At 39.5% G+C, this 15,717-nt stretch overlaps 1 protein-coding gene across 7 annotated transcripts in view; it reads right to left on the bottom strand.

Annotated features, from left to right (window-relative positions):
• Nucleotides 1-6,919: 6,919 nt before the first annotated feature.
• Nucleotides 6,920-15,717, bottom strand: part of ppp2r5eb (protein phosphatase 2, regulatory subunit B', epsilon isoform b) — a 39,002-nt gene continuing 30,204 nt past the window's right edge. For all 7 annotated transcript variants that reach the window (XM_063908457.1, XM_063908461.1, XM_063908460.1 and 4 more), the window contains 11 exons: nt 14,943-15,044; nt 13,813-13,905; nt 13,504-13,634; nt 12,693-12,752; nt 11,689-11,797; nt 11,062-11,115; nt 10,754-10,804; nt 10,550-10,669; nt 9,892-10,019; nt 9,252-9,353; nt 6,920-8,482 (listed from right to left, as the gene is read on the bottom strand). In XM_063908457.1, coding sequence (XP_063764527.1) covers nt 8,383-8,482; nt 9,252-9,353; nt 9,892-10,019; nt 10,550-10,669; nt 10,754-10,804; nt 11,062-11,115; nt 11,689-11,797; nt 12,693-12,752; nt 13,504-13,634; nt 13,813-13,905; nt 14,943-15,044 — 1,050 coding nt within the window. In that variant the 3' untranslated portion in view covers nt 6,920-8,382. The remainder of the gene's footprint in view (nt 8,483-9,251; nt 9,354-9,891; nt 10,020-10,549; nt 10,670-10,753; nt 10,805-11,061; nt 11,116-11,688; nt 11,798-12,692; nt 12,753-13,503; nt 13,635-13,812; nt 13,906-14,942; nt 15,045-15,717) is intronic.

The following is a 15,717-nucleotide window of genomic DNA, read 5'->3' on the forward strand; positions in this document are numbered from 1 at the left end:
TGTGGGCTTGTCGCTCCTGCAGCAGCATTATTTATGGCCGGAGAGTGGGAGGCTTTACCCGTCCAAATACTTTTCATTGACTAAAGAAATCTGATTTATGTTATTATGGAACAAACATGACTTTTGGGGTTGCTGATCAACACCAGAAGTTATCCTCAGTGCGCTGGTGGGAATATCCCCATAGGCGTTGCATTTGCACATCACAGAGAGCTAATGTGGATTGAACTTCACCCCTTGTTTTTATATAGAGAATTACAAAAAAGGCAAAGATTAGCCCGAGGCAATATGGGATTAAGAGGCATATATATTATTATACATTTATTACTGCATGGGGATTAAGGGGGAGGCTGGGAGACCACGGAGGAAAGAAATAAGATGATCGGGAACGATTTACGCAAGAGAGAGGAACATAAGGAGAGCAGGAGATGGGTGGAGGAGGAGAACTAAAGAGAGAAGAGGAGGAATCAATGAGAAGATTTAGACATGAAGGAGGAAACAAGGCAAGACAAAAATACTAAGGACAAGAGGAAAGAAGGAGAATAAAACACTAGAGTTGGAATAAAGAAAAGAAGAGGGGTAAAGAAGGAGAGAGGAGATAGAAGATAGAATCGGAGGATGAAACCCTCTTTATCTGTCACATACATGCACACAGCAGAGCACACACAGTGAAATTGGTCCTCTGCATTTAACCCATCCTAGTACTAGGAGCAGTGGGCAGCTATTGTGCAGCGCCCGGGGAGCAATGGGGAGGGGGGGATTGGAGTTGTCCGGTGCCTTGCTCAAGGGCACCACAGCAGGGCCTAGGAGGTGAACTTGGACCTCTCCAACTAGCAGTCCACCTTCCATATTTCATGTCTGTTTGGGGACTTGAACCGGCGACCCTACGATTCCCAGTCCAAGCGAGGTTAAACAAGAGGAAAGAGAGGAAAGGAAACAATGAAAAAAGAGAGGAATCGAGAAGAGAATTCAATACGAGGCGAAAAGGAATCAATGCTACCACAGAGAGATGGGCTGAGAAAGAAAAAACATGACAGGAATTAAAAGGAAGGGAGATGAGGAAACGAGAGAGGAAGCGAGCAGAAGAAAAGATAACAAGGAAGAGAGGAAAAAGGGAGGAAAGGGAGTAAAAGAGGTACAGTAAGGAGAGTGGAGGAGGAAAGAGATGAAGGAAATGGAGGAGAGTAAAAAGAGAAGCAGAAGAGGATGGGATGAATAATGTAGCTCAAAAGAGAGGAGACATGGAGGCTTGAAGAGAAGAGACTGAGGAAATGACAGATAAAAAGATGCAGAGCAAGAAAAGGAGAAGAGTGAAACAATAATTCAGAGAGGAGGAGGATCTGTGCCACAGAGGAAGAGGACAAGAGATGCAGACAAGGAGGAGGAGAAGGATTGTCTTCTTTCTGCTCGTTTTAATCTCGGAGCATCAGAAACAGAAGGAGGGGAACTCCAAAATAAAAGTGTGAAGATCGTGACGGAGAAAAGACATGACTCAGAGAGATATAACAACAGAGCAATGTGACTCCCTCAGCGACAAGTCTGGTGTCACTGCTGGATTATTGTAACAGAAATTACATCCAGAGAAGCATATTTAAGAAGATTATTGATGATTAAAAACAGGAAAAGTCATGCTTACAGCAGAATGATCAGGGAATCATCCTATTTTAGAGATGTGTACGATACCGAGAGGTGTTATCATATGTAGTTTACCCTCATTATTGGGAAACACTGGATGAAATAATGGTCAGATTAAACAAAATGCAATTCAACAGCACTTATTCACCTGGTAAGTGTTAGTATACTGTCACAAAAGGCTGTTTCTATGGATACAAAAAGTGGTTTTAATATTTAACTTAATCCGTGTCCTATTCTAGATGTGCAGTATGTTCACAATGATTAAAAATATCATTCAAAAAACATAAACTTCACATTTTTTTTATGGTGAATTGCTGTTGTCTATGTGTTTACAAAACAGGAGAGACCTTAAGTAGCTCCTCACCACTAATTTCATCTGTACCATTTTAACATCTAGGAAGAAAACCTTTGCTTATTCAATCCAAAAAACTCCAAACCATTGTCTAAACGTATGATTTAAAATGGTACTAATTATTAATCAGGGTATTAAATAAACATATCCAAGACTCAAAGTACCCAAATGTTCCTTAGAATAAATATTTCAGCCCTTGAATTAAAATCAGGTATCCTGGAAGGACCACAGTTAGAGTGATGCTGAGAGAAGCATGACACCCCCTACAGGTCAACACCTGCTACTACAACGTAGTGCTGAGAAATCCAGGAGCAATTTAATGTGTTCAAAAAAGGGTATTTTTGGCACGTTTGAGTCTTTTTATTTATTCATAACTGGTGCAACTGATAAGTATATATAAAAGGAAGTAATGTAAATAAACCAGCACTGAAAATGATAAGATAAACACCAAATATCTGGAGCAAAGTTGGATTTATGATCAGAAACGGACAGGACAAGATGAAGAGATACTGAATGCCTTGAAGAGGAACTTATTTTTTCGTCAAAATAAAATACCTTTGAAAACCCTGGATGATAATTGAAATGAGTCACCCAGTAGGAAAAAAAGTTGGGACAAAAAGTGTGAATTTCACATTATTTTTAAAAGTCAAAATTTGGGGGAAAAGGCAGACATTTGAAAAAAATAGCAAAATTATTTTTAAAAAGTGATAATTTTGAGAAGAAAAAAATCTGACATTTTTCAAATCAATATTTAGAAGGAAAAAAAAGAATCAGAAATTTGGAAAAATAAAGTCTGATTTTTTTGGAAAAAAGTGATCATTTGGAAGAAATAGTCAGAAATTCAAAAAAGTCTAAATATGGAAAATAATGAATCAGAAGTTTACAAAACATGGAGACAAAAAGTGGGATTCTTTCAAAAGATGATGATTAGGGCCACATTAAGGAGTTCATATGAGAACATAGGACATTTTAAAAGTCGACATTAAGGAAAAAGGTAAAATAAAGCACTTACTCTTACTTGTCAATAACAAATACTCCTTAAAACATAACTAAAATATTCATATACACTGGAGCTTCAATTAAGAAATATGTACTAAATAAGGAAATCAATAGTGAATACTTCTCAAATTTAAAACTCAAGGATACATTTCTGAAGACATATCTGATCAGAACATTGAACTTTCCATTTCCACTGGGTGACTCGTTTCAATTGGTGTTGTTAAAAGGCCATCACAGAAAGTCACTCAGAGAATATCAGACGTACAGTTTCAAAATAAAACACCTTTGAAATCCCTTATATGAGCTTTCCTCCCTCTGGTTTTAGATAAGAATACATCCGTCCAAAATCAAAGACCCATTCCACTTTCAGTGCCCTGCTCATGGCAAGATGAAACAGTAAAAAGCTGAATGCAAACCTGCAGAGCAGTGGGGGTTTGTGGGTAGTGTAGGGGGTTAATCAGCTGGATTATCTGTGCTGTGGGCTAATTAATGTTGACAGTGCTCTTCGTGTTTCATGGATTTCTTTTTAATAAAGAGTTCGTAGCCCAATGTGCGCTGGGGCGTAGAGAAGCTTCCAGTAATTACACCTGCACCAAACGCAGAGAAGCTTCTTCTTCTTCTTCACTGGAACTGCCAGAGTTTTCTGCTCCAGAGGTGATGGTAATGAGATACATGTCCACACACACTTTTAATTACAATCCACACTGTCTCCGGTCTCCTGTGTGTTGAAACACCAACACAAGACCTAATGTAGCATGCACCAAAAAGAAAAAGACTAAAAGTGCCATCAGCTCCCAAATGCTGCTGAGATTAGAGGAGATGCAGACATACTTTTTAATGTTTCTCAGTGTCCAAGTGTGCACTAAGGACTTGAACATGCACATAGACATATATATATCACTCATCTGTAAATATGGACATTTAGTACAGTTAATAAACCTACATTTTTACTCTTTATTTTATCTGTACTATCCTGTGTTTTCCTCTTATTCTGTTACTGATTGAGATCCGACCTAAATCATGAGGCTTAATGTGAGGTTCTTTCTGAAAACTAAGAGCTTCGTTTATTTGAAAAAAGCTTTAAACTACATTTTCTAGGGCTTTTAGGTCAATAAATCCCACCCAAAAATAAATCCAATGACCAATGTGGGGAAAAATTAAGTAACACATGTTGGCCTAAATATTCAAATTTAAATAAAAGTCCTTAAAAAAGTCAATATTTGTAAACTTTTAAGGTTTCACACACTCATTCAAACACACATATCCCATGAACCCAGTATATAACACCTGCATTTTCCTAATAGGATTAATAAAGGGTCTATTTCTCTCATCGCCATATCCACAGCAAGGGTTTGAATGACTTTGAGTGCAGTCTTTGCTGACACCTGGTGGTAGACGGAGGTACTGCTCATTGAGAGATTAAATAATAAGGATCTTTTCAGTAATCAGGAGAGTTTAATTAGTTTCAACACTTTTTAACAGGTCTAACAACTATCAGTATATTTAAACTATACACATTTGCTCACATAGATACCTTTTTTCTATTTCTGAGTGAACATGAGCTCAAATTATAATCCATGACAGATGTTGGTTTGAAAAAAGTTGGTTACGGGATTTTACGAGGGAATTTAACTCAAATCCAAACATTGCTTTGACTGCAGGGTCTTTAAAAATGTGATGAGGAGATTACTTATTGAAGGGTTAAATTAAGCATAACTTTACACATACTTCACTGGGAATAAAAGCCTCTCAGCTGCTGCAAATGAAAAATACTTCGACTTTCTGCAGTTTTGATGCATTAACGTGACACTTCACACAGAAAGCGTGTAAAGACAATAAAACACTCACCTCTTGCAGATTTGAATGATGGACATCAGCTGCAGTCGGTCTAGAATCCAGATTTGACAGAAAACAGAAGGGAAATCATCCAAAGAAACTTCCAGAAACACTCTTGCAGAATAATCCACTCCACTTCTGTCCATCCGTTAAACCGAATAACTCCACAAACATTTGATCTAAAACACACAGTGCTCGCGCTGCTCTGCAGAGTACACCTGTTTTCATAAGTCCCGCCTCCTCCAGCTCGCTCATTGGTCAGAACTCAAGTGGGCCACACCTGCGCGATCACGGTTCACAGGTACGGAAGAGGATGAGGGACAAAGTTAAGGGGAGGTTTTTTTTTATTATGCACTTCGTTGATTAATTAAAATGTTAAAAAATAAAATAATATATAAAATCAGAAGCTGTCGTGCTCAGAAGGAAAATGTGCCTTTTTCTATTTCTACTTTGTTAAAAATAATGCATAATTAAATAAAAGATTCCCCCTTTTATTTAATTTTAAGCCAAAGCCCTTTTTGTTTAAATCTTTGTCATATTTACATAATATATAACTCATTAAACCCTCTTCTCAGTCAGCATGTTTTTTTTAAATACACCAATCATTTAAGATCTGATTTAAATGACCTTTCATTCTGCACATATCAATATTATATGACACTAAATAAACTACAGCACTCATTTGATGTTCTTACTGAAATAAGGAGCTCATTTCATTCATTTACAATACATCTGGAGATCTATTGTCAATGAATCCCCCCAAAAACTGAACCCAATGACCAACGCGGGATACAACATGAAATAGTCTGAATATTCATATCCAAATGAAAAACCTGAAAAAGTATTTGTATGTATACTTTTTAGGTTTATCCCACACAGACACACACAGACACACACGCCCTGTGAACCCAGTAAATAACGCAATCCAGCATCTGGGCTTTTATCACAAAACAGGTTTAATTTAATATCTCTTTATTTTTTAAAATAATTAAACATTTGTATTTCTCCAACCCTTTTTCATCTTTTTTTTCTTCTTCTTCTCAGTTTTTAGATCATATTATATCCGGGCCGTTCTAAAGCACACATTAATTCTGCGAGGGAGGAAGGGGGAGGTAAGACCCCCCCCCCAACCACCACCAACACCACCACCACCACCGCCACCACCGCAATAGGACAAAGTGGTCTGCTCCGTGCCTTCCCTCTCTACCTCCCTCTGAGCCCTGACTCCCTTCCTACTGCCCCCACCCCTCACCCTCCCTCCCCAACTAAAAAAAATATATCCAATGGTCAAAAGAAACTTCATCAAAATATCCAAAAACGAGATAAAAACCAAGAGAAGGGGGGGGGGGGGGGGGGGGTGAGAGACAGAAAATGAAATAAAAACAGACTAATAAAAAGATGGGGGGGGGGGGGACACTATCATAAATACCAGGAAGTCTTGTTCCATAATACCTCTTTATATACTGGATCCTCCGCTCCACAGTTTCCTAAGCAAAAACATTACTACAAGATACAAGATTATCAGTGTACTGCATTCATAACAATGTACAAGGTCGTCTTTTTGTTGTTGTTGTGGTAATACTGTCAACGCGGCGCCCCCCAGGTGAGCAGAGGATGCGGAGGGGGGGGGGGGGGGGGGGGAGTGAGGGTGAGGTGAGGCAGGGGCGCTCAGCTTTTCACAACAGGAGGAAGATTTTTGGCGCTCCTCTGAGGACTTCTCTTTTTTTTTTGTCCCTGTTATGGCCGCAGGTACCAGTGCCAGACTGATACCAGGGGTATAAGGAGGGAGGGAGGGGTCAAAATGTTCATTTTTAGAGAGAAAACTAATAATAAAGATGGAGGGAAGGAGGAATATTAAATCAACGGGATGAGAAGGAGTCTGTTTTGAGGGGAGGACACGGGGAGGTAGGAGGAAGTGCGTTTACATGCGGGTTCACGCGCTTTATATTCTTATTTGTGATCCAAAAAAGCAAAAGTTAATGGTGGTAAACAGGATTTGAAATAACCAGTGAGCTCATTTCAGCAAAAGATACAACGCTTAACTTTTCGTAAAAATGAAAAGTATCCGAGGTCATGTGACAGAGGCATGGAGTCGGGACATTTCAATGATTCTCTTTTCATTAAGTTACACTTATTTTGTTTCTCAATTGCATTAAAAAGTGATTTAATTCATTGGTTAATATTGTAATGTTAATGTCTCTCTGTTCACCAGTTGATCTGTCCACCAAACTAGTAAGCAAAACAAAAGTCCTGCACATGGAGGTGTAGTAAGTCACAATTTCAGACCCAGATTGTGATTTATGCACAGCATGAATGCAGAAAATCATTTCTTTGTGAGTGGCAGGGAAGAGTGCAAATACCTCCAATCCTGCCTGTTTTGCCTTATTGCTAGCTTTCAAATAGTTATCATACACTGCACAAGAACTTTTTGTACACCAGTGCGATATCAATAAACATTGCCTTCCCCCATTTGTTGATTGCTTTGTATCAGAATTGATCTTGCTGCTAGTTCACATTAAAGTGATGGAAACATATGGGCTTTTATTGTGAAGGAGCCACAGGAAATGCAAAAAAACAAAAGGTAAAATGCAAAGAAGGGATATTGCTGACTTCTGATGTCTTTTGATGAAGAAATATCAACTTCTTCAGTATTTTTAGACCTTAAAGTAGGTCGTTTGAGACTGAAAAAGGTACATTTTAAATTAAAGAATGGAAAAATGATATCCAAATCTCCAAACTTTTCCATGAACACGCATGTAAACGCACTCAAAGATCTGTGTGTACTGAAGGTCCCCGATATTGTTTTTAAAATATGATTTATTCAGTGGTTTTACTCCATTCAAAACAGGAACCTGTCGACAGGAGGGCGGGACAACCTTAATGAGCAAGGGGGAACCCATTATGAGTCGGACGTCCCACACGGGGGCAGATGCCCCATTAGAGAGGAGGGAGAGAGGGAACAGAAAGTCAGAGAATACGAGAGGAAAAGCCAAGAGGACAACCAGGAAAATAAAAATTACACACGGGACTGTACGGAAGAAGAGCGGGATGAAGAGTTAAACTCGATCTATCTTCTGTTTTTTGTCATTTTTTTGTTTTCCAAGAGTTCTTCCCGCGTCCTAAAGTCCAAACGTCGTTTTTTTGTTGTCTGTTTTTAATCCACCCGCCCACACAAGTCATTTTCTCATTTTCTATTTTTTTCTTCCTTTTTTATTATTATTGTTTTGTTTTTCTGTTTGCAATAATATCAGTTTAAAGGGAAAAAAAATTATTTACAGTGCTGTTGAAATCATGAAAACAGACGTGATGAATCTACTGTAAAGTAAGTCGCACAAACACAGGAGAAAAAAAAAAACATAAGAAAAAAAACAATTTAGAAACCAGCGGGCTCTCCGTGTCCATCCAGAGACGGCGGCCTGTATCGGGGATTTCTCAGAGCTGACATGGCTGATGTTGAGGGGGTCGGGGGGGGGGGGAGTCGGGGTCAGGATGGAGGGGAGGGGGAGTCACAGGGGGAGAGAGGAGGGGAGTTGGGCAGAGGGGGGAGCGCGGCGCTGTCTTCGTTAAGTTGGGATGATCCCATCGCTCCTAAGGCCCCTCTTCAGCTCCAAGTCCTCCAGCTTCTTCCACAGATCCTCCCGCTCCTTCTCCTTCTTCTTCTCACTGCGACACACAAACAACATGGAGTTTATTTCAGTGTTTGAGACACTAGAGTGTGCTTTGAAACTTCTGACTCTTCATACATCATTGGTTTCTTCAGGGATCTAAATAAATGTGTCTACATCAAAGTAAAAGTGAGATAGAAGCCTTTTTTTCTCGCCGTATCAGTCACATGGAAACGATCAAAACAAAGCCCATTTTCTTTAAACAGATTTGCCAGGCAGACACTGGATGTTGCTACTGGTGAATGTGTGACTTTTATTGCCGCAAGTCGACCGTTTTCGCGGCTCTACAGGTGCGAGACTACGCAGTGAAGCTCATTCAGATAAAGTGTGAAAGCAAGAATCTTCTGGAGGGTGCTTTTGATTTTTAATCAAACGCTGGAAGCTATGAGGACACACAAGCTTACAGAAGTCTGAATATAACGGATGTGTTTGATCGACATGAACAGAACTAAGGTTCAGACTGCCTGTCAATGAGTCAGCAAACAGAGGGTAGATGGAGGAGGTCAGTGGAGGGACAGTAAGGTTTGTTAGACCTCAGAAGTATTTGGGAGGAGACTTATGAGTAACTGATGAGCTGAATATATTCACAAGATTTCCTACGTCTAGTGCGGTTACTAACTCTCTCATTAGAGCTGCTGCTTTTATAAGCGCTGTTTATATTCGTGCTGATATTTGTAGGGTGTGATGATGATGATGATGATGATGATGATGATGATAGTAACACTGTTGATGTGTTAATGTGATGATGAGTGTGAGCAGCTCCTCACCGCTGGCGGTCCGACTTGTAAGTGGCTGTGAGTTCATCGAATAAGGTACTGTTCATCTCCATGAAGGCCTTCAGTACGTTGTACACCAGCGCCACGATGGCCCTGCAGGAGGGGAGGGTCAGAGTTCACTACTGAGGACAGAACATCTGGATTAACAGTCCATATAAGGAGCAGTACGTAGGTTTCATTTCCTACTTTATTGAAATGTGAATATATGGTTTAATAGTAAATAATCCAAACTTTTAAAACCTAAAGAGAAGTTGGACACATTGTCATGATAACGTTAGCTTAGCATACTTTCAATTAGCATAATAAAATTCATCAATTTATAATAAAAGTGTTTTAAGTTATAGAATTACAAATGATCCTGGCCATACACATAATGTAAAACCTACCAACAGTACTTTATATGTTATTAAGGGAGTGACTTCCTCCGAGTGTGCCGTCAAAAGGCTGTTCTGTATCAATACTAGGATGTTAACTTTGTAAAGAGTTGTAATTAAATGCATTTTAAAGTCTCTCGTGCACTCAGAGGTTTTGGTTTTGTCAGAGTAACATCATCGGAAACCCCAAAGAATGTGGCTAATTTCTTAAAACAGATCAGATGCGGTCTTGTTTTTGTACAGAAAGTGTTACTCACGGGTTCCAGTGCTCTTTGGAGATCCTGTAGAGGCTGGCGAACATGATGGGCAGGATGACGCTGGAGTTCTCCTCGATCAGACTCATGATGTACTCGTTGTTCCAGTAGTACAGAGCTCGCTCTGCAACCTGAGACCAACACACAAACAAACCTGGCTCAGGGGCTGCGGACAGTCCTGAATATTACCTTTTTAATATTAGGTTTCTCCCATTCATTTTCCAAGTGTCTTTGTTATTGACAGAAGCCTAAAAGTTATAGGTGTTGCCCGAAGTTATGATAAAAAAATATAATACATAATAATAATGAAAGAAATACAATAAAATAATGAAAAGTGTTCAAACAAAACTACAAAGTATTTAAAAAATAAAAGGATAAATAGTTTTAGGATTTTTTTTACAAATGTGTATTTAAAAATGTTTGAATATACGACGAAATGCAAAATAACGATAATTCCTTTGTGTAAAAGGTTCTATGAATTTAAAGGACACTTTAAAAATGTATCTTCAACATGATTGGAGAAAAAATGTATTAAAACACTCCTAACTATTATCACCCAGTCCTGAACACATTATGTTCACGCCTGTTTCTACACCACATTGCTGATACTGTGTCAGTCTTTTAAATCCTGACGGGTGATTGGTGCAGGACGCTCACTGACCTGGAAGTGTGGGCTGGAGACACATCTGGAGATCTGTTTGAAGAGCGGCTCCTGGATCTTCACAAACTGTGTGGGCTCGATGACGTCCAGGATCTCCTCCAGCTCTCCTAGAAACATCACCTGCACAGGAGAGACATTTTTAACCACACATACACACAGACAGAAACACACACTGTTCCAAGTTAAATTCACAACAAGCCTCACCTCTTTTTGACTGCAGGTTTTTGGCCAGAACTTCAGTAAGCCTCTGATGACCTGAAGATGAAAAAGAGACTTGAGTTTACAAAAGGTTTTATTTCATTACACTTCTCCTTTCCCCCTCAGTGAGGCGCTGTCTGCCCCGGTTTCATCCACATCAATTACCAGCTGTGACACACAAAGATACTGTGGCAGTAATTGATTCATTGATTGTGTTCACCTTTAGCTCACAAAGACACACGCTGGAGTTAATGGAGAATAAATGATGGAGACGATTAGATAACAGCTGTCATTCCCTGTTAGTGGATACTTACTGGTTCTGTTAATGTTGGGTCTTTCTCTAGGAACTGTACAATGCAATATGCCAACTGCAGGGAGAGAGGAGACAACATGTGAGGATAGCCTTTAGCTTAGCATACAACAGTACCACAGTTCCTGCACAAACTCAAATACAAAAACTCATTTAGTCATTTTCAATAATTCCTCAAAGCCAAATTATTTTGAAAACAGATAAATGCAATAATACTAAATAATAGTAACTTAAAAAATGTTTAATTTGTTGACATTTAATCTTTCAAAAACAATCTTTACTGTAGTTAAAAAAACATATTCTGCTGCCTGCTTTGAGGCATGAAGTTATGATCACTTAGGAAAGACTTAGCTGACGTACAAGTATATATATATCTATTTAAAGTACGTCATGTCAGGGTATCACACACACCTGTATGACTTCCAAAGCATGTGTAGGTTTGACACTATGGTAAATTATTCTAGCAACTCGGTGTTAACGCTTTGTATTTCCAGGAAGTTACCAGGTATCAAACCGTGAAAGACTTCCGATCTAGACATTAACGTAAGGTTCAGACGCTTTGAGGCCCACGTGGTAGAAAAACTATCATTGTGACGGTGAGAGCCTTGACACACAAGCAGAGGTGTGTTACCTGTGCGTGGAAGAGGGACAGACTCCTGACAGTGTGGAGGGGGATCAACACTTTGACCAGAAACTGTTTATGCTCCGCTTTCAGTGGCAGAGCAAAACCATTGATTATACTGAGAGAGAAGGGAGAAAATATAGACATAAATTAAACATGAACACATGAAAGGGTCTCATTGTGACGCTCTGAAAGCAAGTGGGAGATCAATGAGCAGGATAAAGGAGGCTGTTTATACGGGCAGAGGAGCCTGGAGGAGAAATAAAGACATGATGCTCCTCTAACCAAACAGACATCATCCCTCTTTCCAAATGTCTGGATCTTGTTCACATGGTCCTTATAAATGTTTCCGGTCAATTGATGATCAATTGATGAGCTAATTGCGGCACCTTCTTTGCTGGAATTATGAAATATTTCCCTCTTTTATGCCAGAAAATAAACGGAGTAAAGCTAAGATTAGCCAAACCGTTAAATCAATTATTATAAATTGGTTGTTTTTTTATGTAAGCAAACTAATAGAGCAATTGTTTGAACCTGAATACACAATACAATGAAGTAGCTGTAAGCAGATTAGCAATATTATAGAATGTTTCATTAGTTTTTATCAAAGAAGTCTGAGCAACGAATCCTGACAAACCTGATAAACTGTGTGTGAGAGTCAGGTCTTTATTTTCTATTTCACTGTTGAGCTGAGAGGATTCATTTATTTCTTATCTACAAGTCAGACTCTTCTACTGACTCTTCCTTGAACTTCACATCTATTATAATTTGGCTCCATAAAAAGAGGACTTTCACTATCAGCCTTTGAGGTTTCCTTTCTTATCAATCTTTTGCTATCTGGGGTGTCTCTTGAAGAAGATCTCCTTAAGAGAGTTTGATTAAATGAGGGACACTCTTATATCATTATCAGGGTAGAGACTCAGTTCTGCTGGTGCTCTGAGGTGTGTGTGTTCTGTCTCAAAGCATCAGCTAACAGAGGTGTGTGTAAGTGTGTGCAAGAGGCCTCCACATACCTCCCCAGGATCTCCAGCAACTCAGCCACCCCGTTGAAGTGCTCCGTCTCATAAACAAAACTGCAGCCAGAGAGAGAGAGGGAGGCACAGGGGAGAGGAGACAAGAGAGAGGAGATCAACGACTAAAGGTGGCAAAACCAGAGGATTTTTAAATGAACACATTGAGCAAAAACTAGAGAACACCAGTAAATGATTTGCTAAAAGGACATCAGGACATGTGTTTGCCCTCTGCATCAGCTGTAGTGTCTAAAGGGAACATTATGGAGGTCACACTCCGGTTGTTTTATATTTATTACTCTGGGAACATTGTCCCTGCTTGTTCCTTTAACTGTGGGTCTTTTAGATGAGTTAAAAGCAGTGAAATATATATAACATATATTTAAAGTGAATAGGTGTCTGTCAAAGCAGCTGGAATGTTGTTCTTTTTTGGGGGAAATTTCTTCCAAAACTGATTTTTTAGTTGCAGTTTGGCGTGATGGTGGTTCTGTGTTTCAGGACAATAAATAGTGGTAATCTAACAAAAAAAATAGGATAAAATCTGAGCTGTCATTAAGCTTATTGTTGTCTTATATATTTTGCAAGATTTCCGTTCATTTCCAGTAAAAGACATTAAATATTCTCTTGTCTAAAGAAGATTTTCACACATGTCTCCGTGGAAGCAGCTAAAAAATGTCTAACCATAAATACACTTTATATTGGAGTTACAGGGGAACAGGGATACACTTCGCTAAGAATCCTGTGATTATTATAGTGGAAACAACATTCAAAATAGAAAAGGTTTTAGACATTTCGTCAGATAATGTTTACTCACCGTAGAAAAATATTATTGATCTGTTTTCGTATAAAAGCCCTCAGACCCAGGAATTTGCCGTAGATTCTATGCAAGACTGTCTTCAGGTAGTCTCTCTCCCGAGGATCCTCGCTGTCAAACAACTCCAAGAGCTGCGCGGAGAGAGAAGGAGCGCAGACACATAAAGAAATCATAATCCCAGAGGAAGAGAAGTGAAGAAAAAAACGTGGAAGCAAAATAGACACGAAGAAGACAGCCGGGAGAAACAAAACATGGAGGACAGAAGAAACGAGTGAGATAGAGGAACTGATGTGGAGCAGACGGACTCACCTGTAGGACAAACTTCTGGTCTATGTACTTTTTGGCAATGCTGGGCTGGAATTCCTGACTCTCCAAGAACCGGATGAAGAACTCGTATACCAACTAAAGAGGAGGAGAGAAGAAGAAGGAAGAAAGGTTGACGTTAAAACTTCTTTGATCAGCTGCTGTGCCGGAAGATTTGTCACATTTTGTGGGTTGAATTCACTTAATAGTAACTCTGATTAATGTTGGACACAAACTAGACTAAGACTTCCTGCTGTACAACAAAAAGTCAAATAAAATTACAAGAATATGTAGAAATGAGAAACCTTAATCCAACCCCGTAAACACTGGGACTGGACTGGATTTGAAGGTCAGAAAGGTAGTGTAAAGTGAGACATCTGGGTAAAAAAACTATGTCGGCATTGGCCAGTATTTGAAGGACAAATAAGGTAAATGAATCAAAAGAAAACAAGTTTTACCAGCAAAGATTAGATTTGCATCTAATTTCTAAAGGAGTCCTGGGCAGCAGGAGGGGAGGTGAGAGACCAGAGAGCTGGCTCTACATGTGGACCTAAAACTAAACCCGCCTGAACCACCAGGAGCAAAATACAACCACCTCACACTGACAGAAAATCTGTTCATCTGGAAGCGAAAGGAAACAGCAAGCCTGGATCTAAACGGATGGTGGGTCTTTAATAAGCCCATAAACACCTCTAAAGCTCGGTAATTACCACGCTGTGTCCTGATGTTTAATCAGGACACAGGCAGACATGTGGTTTTAGGGGTTAGACACATTGCAGAACATCTTCTTGACAAAACAGTCGAAAATAAAGTGACTTCTTGCAGCATCACACAGTGTTTGATGTCAGTTAGTTTTAATGCAAGTCCATCAAAATCAAAACACGTCATGCATCTATTTTGACTTCATTGGGGCAATAAAAATTGTTGCAGTGGGGGTGCAAGGTTGGGTACCAATATGCCAACCCAGTCACATGTCAGTATCTGGTAGCCTGCACTATAAGCAGCCGAGTGGATGCATAAAGGGAGGAAATGGAGCATAAGTCCACCTTTAACTTGCCTGTTGTGTCTATTAATTAAGCAACATTACATACTGATTATAAGTGAATGCACAAACACTTTTTGGAGGCTGTGTTTACCTGTAAGTGTGGCCAGGAGGCCTCGAGCGTGGGCTCATCTTCCTCGGGGTCAAACTCATTACTGTCACTGGGCGGAAGGGTCCGGAATATGTTGTGAGACACCTGGCACAGAAAAACACAAAGAAGGACATGTTCATCAGCGGGCATACGACCCAATTATATCCTAAACATGCAAATAAGTTATTGCAGATGTACTTGATCAAGCACGATACCAACTTTTGGTACGTTGTGTGTTCCGCTGCAAACAGAGCAATGCAATGACAGTTTTTGCATGACGTTTTTTAAGGCAGATGTTTGTCCTGAAGTGTGTGTGCTGCCTGTGTGCAAACACACCCACTGTACACAAGTTAGCTGTATCTAGGTAGCAACATGAAAAGGCTTCTTTTTTTTGTGTCCTTTGGTTTGTCACAGAGACTGATTGATTGTTGAATGTGTGAGGATGCATCTTAGCTAGCTATAGACATGTTGGCATCACCTCACATCTTTAACTGGCTTAGTATGCAATCGTGACGCCATGAAGATCAGCTTGATGTCCCTGAATGACGCCACACCTGACCCTACATGAGTTTTCTGTGGCTGTTTTTTTGTTGATTGCACACAGATAAGATTTACAGACACAGAAGTATTCACAGGACTTAAATCCGTCTATCTTTTTGAGGAATGTTTCCCTAAACTATTTCAAAAAGATGCAGATTGGAGACAGTCATCTGATCTTACTTCAGTAATGCACTTCTAAAACCTAAAACACTGACTCAGGGATATTGTAATGCTGACA

This window comes from Eleginops maclovinus, chromosome 19, assembly GCF_036324505.1.
Source record: "Eleginops maclovinus isolate JMC-PN-2008 ecotype Puerto Natales chromosome 19, JC_Emac_rtc_rv5, whole genome shotgun sequence".
NCBI lineage: Eukaryota > Metazoa > Chordata > Actinopteri > Perciformes > Eleginopidae > Eleginops > Eleginops maclovinus.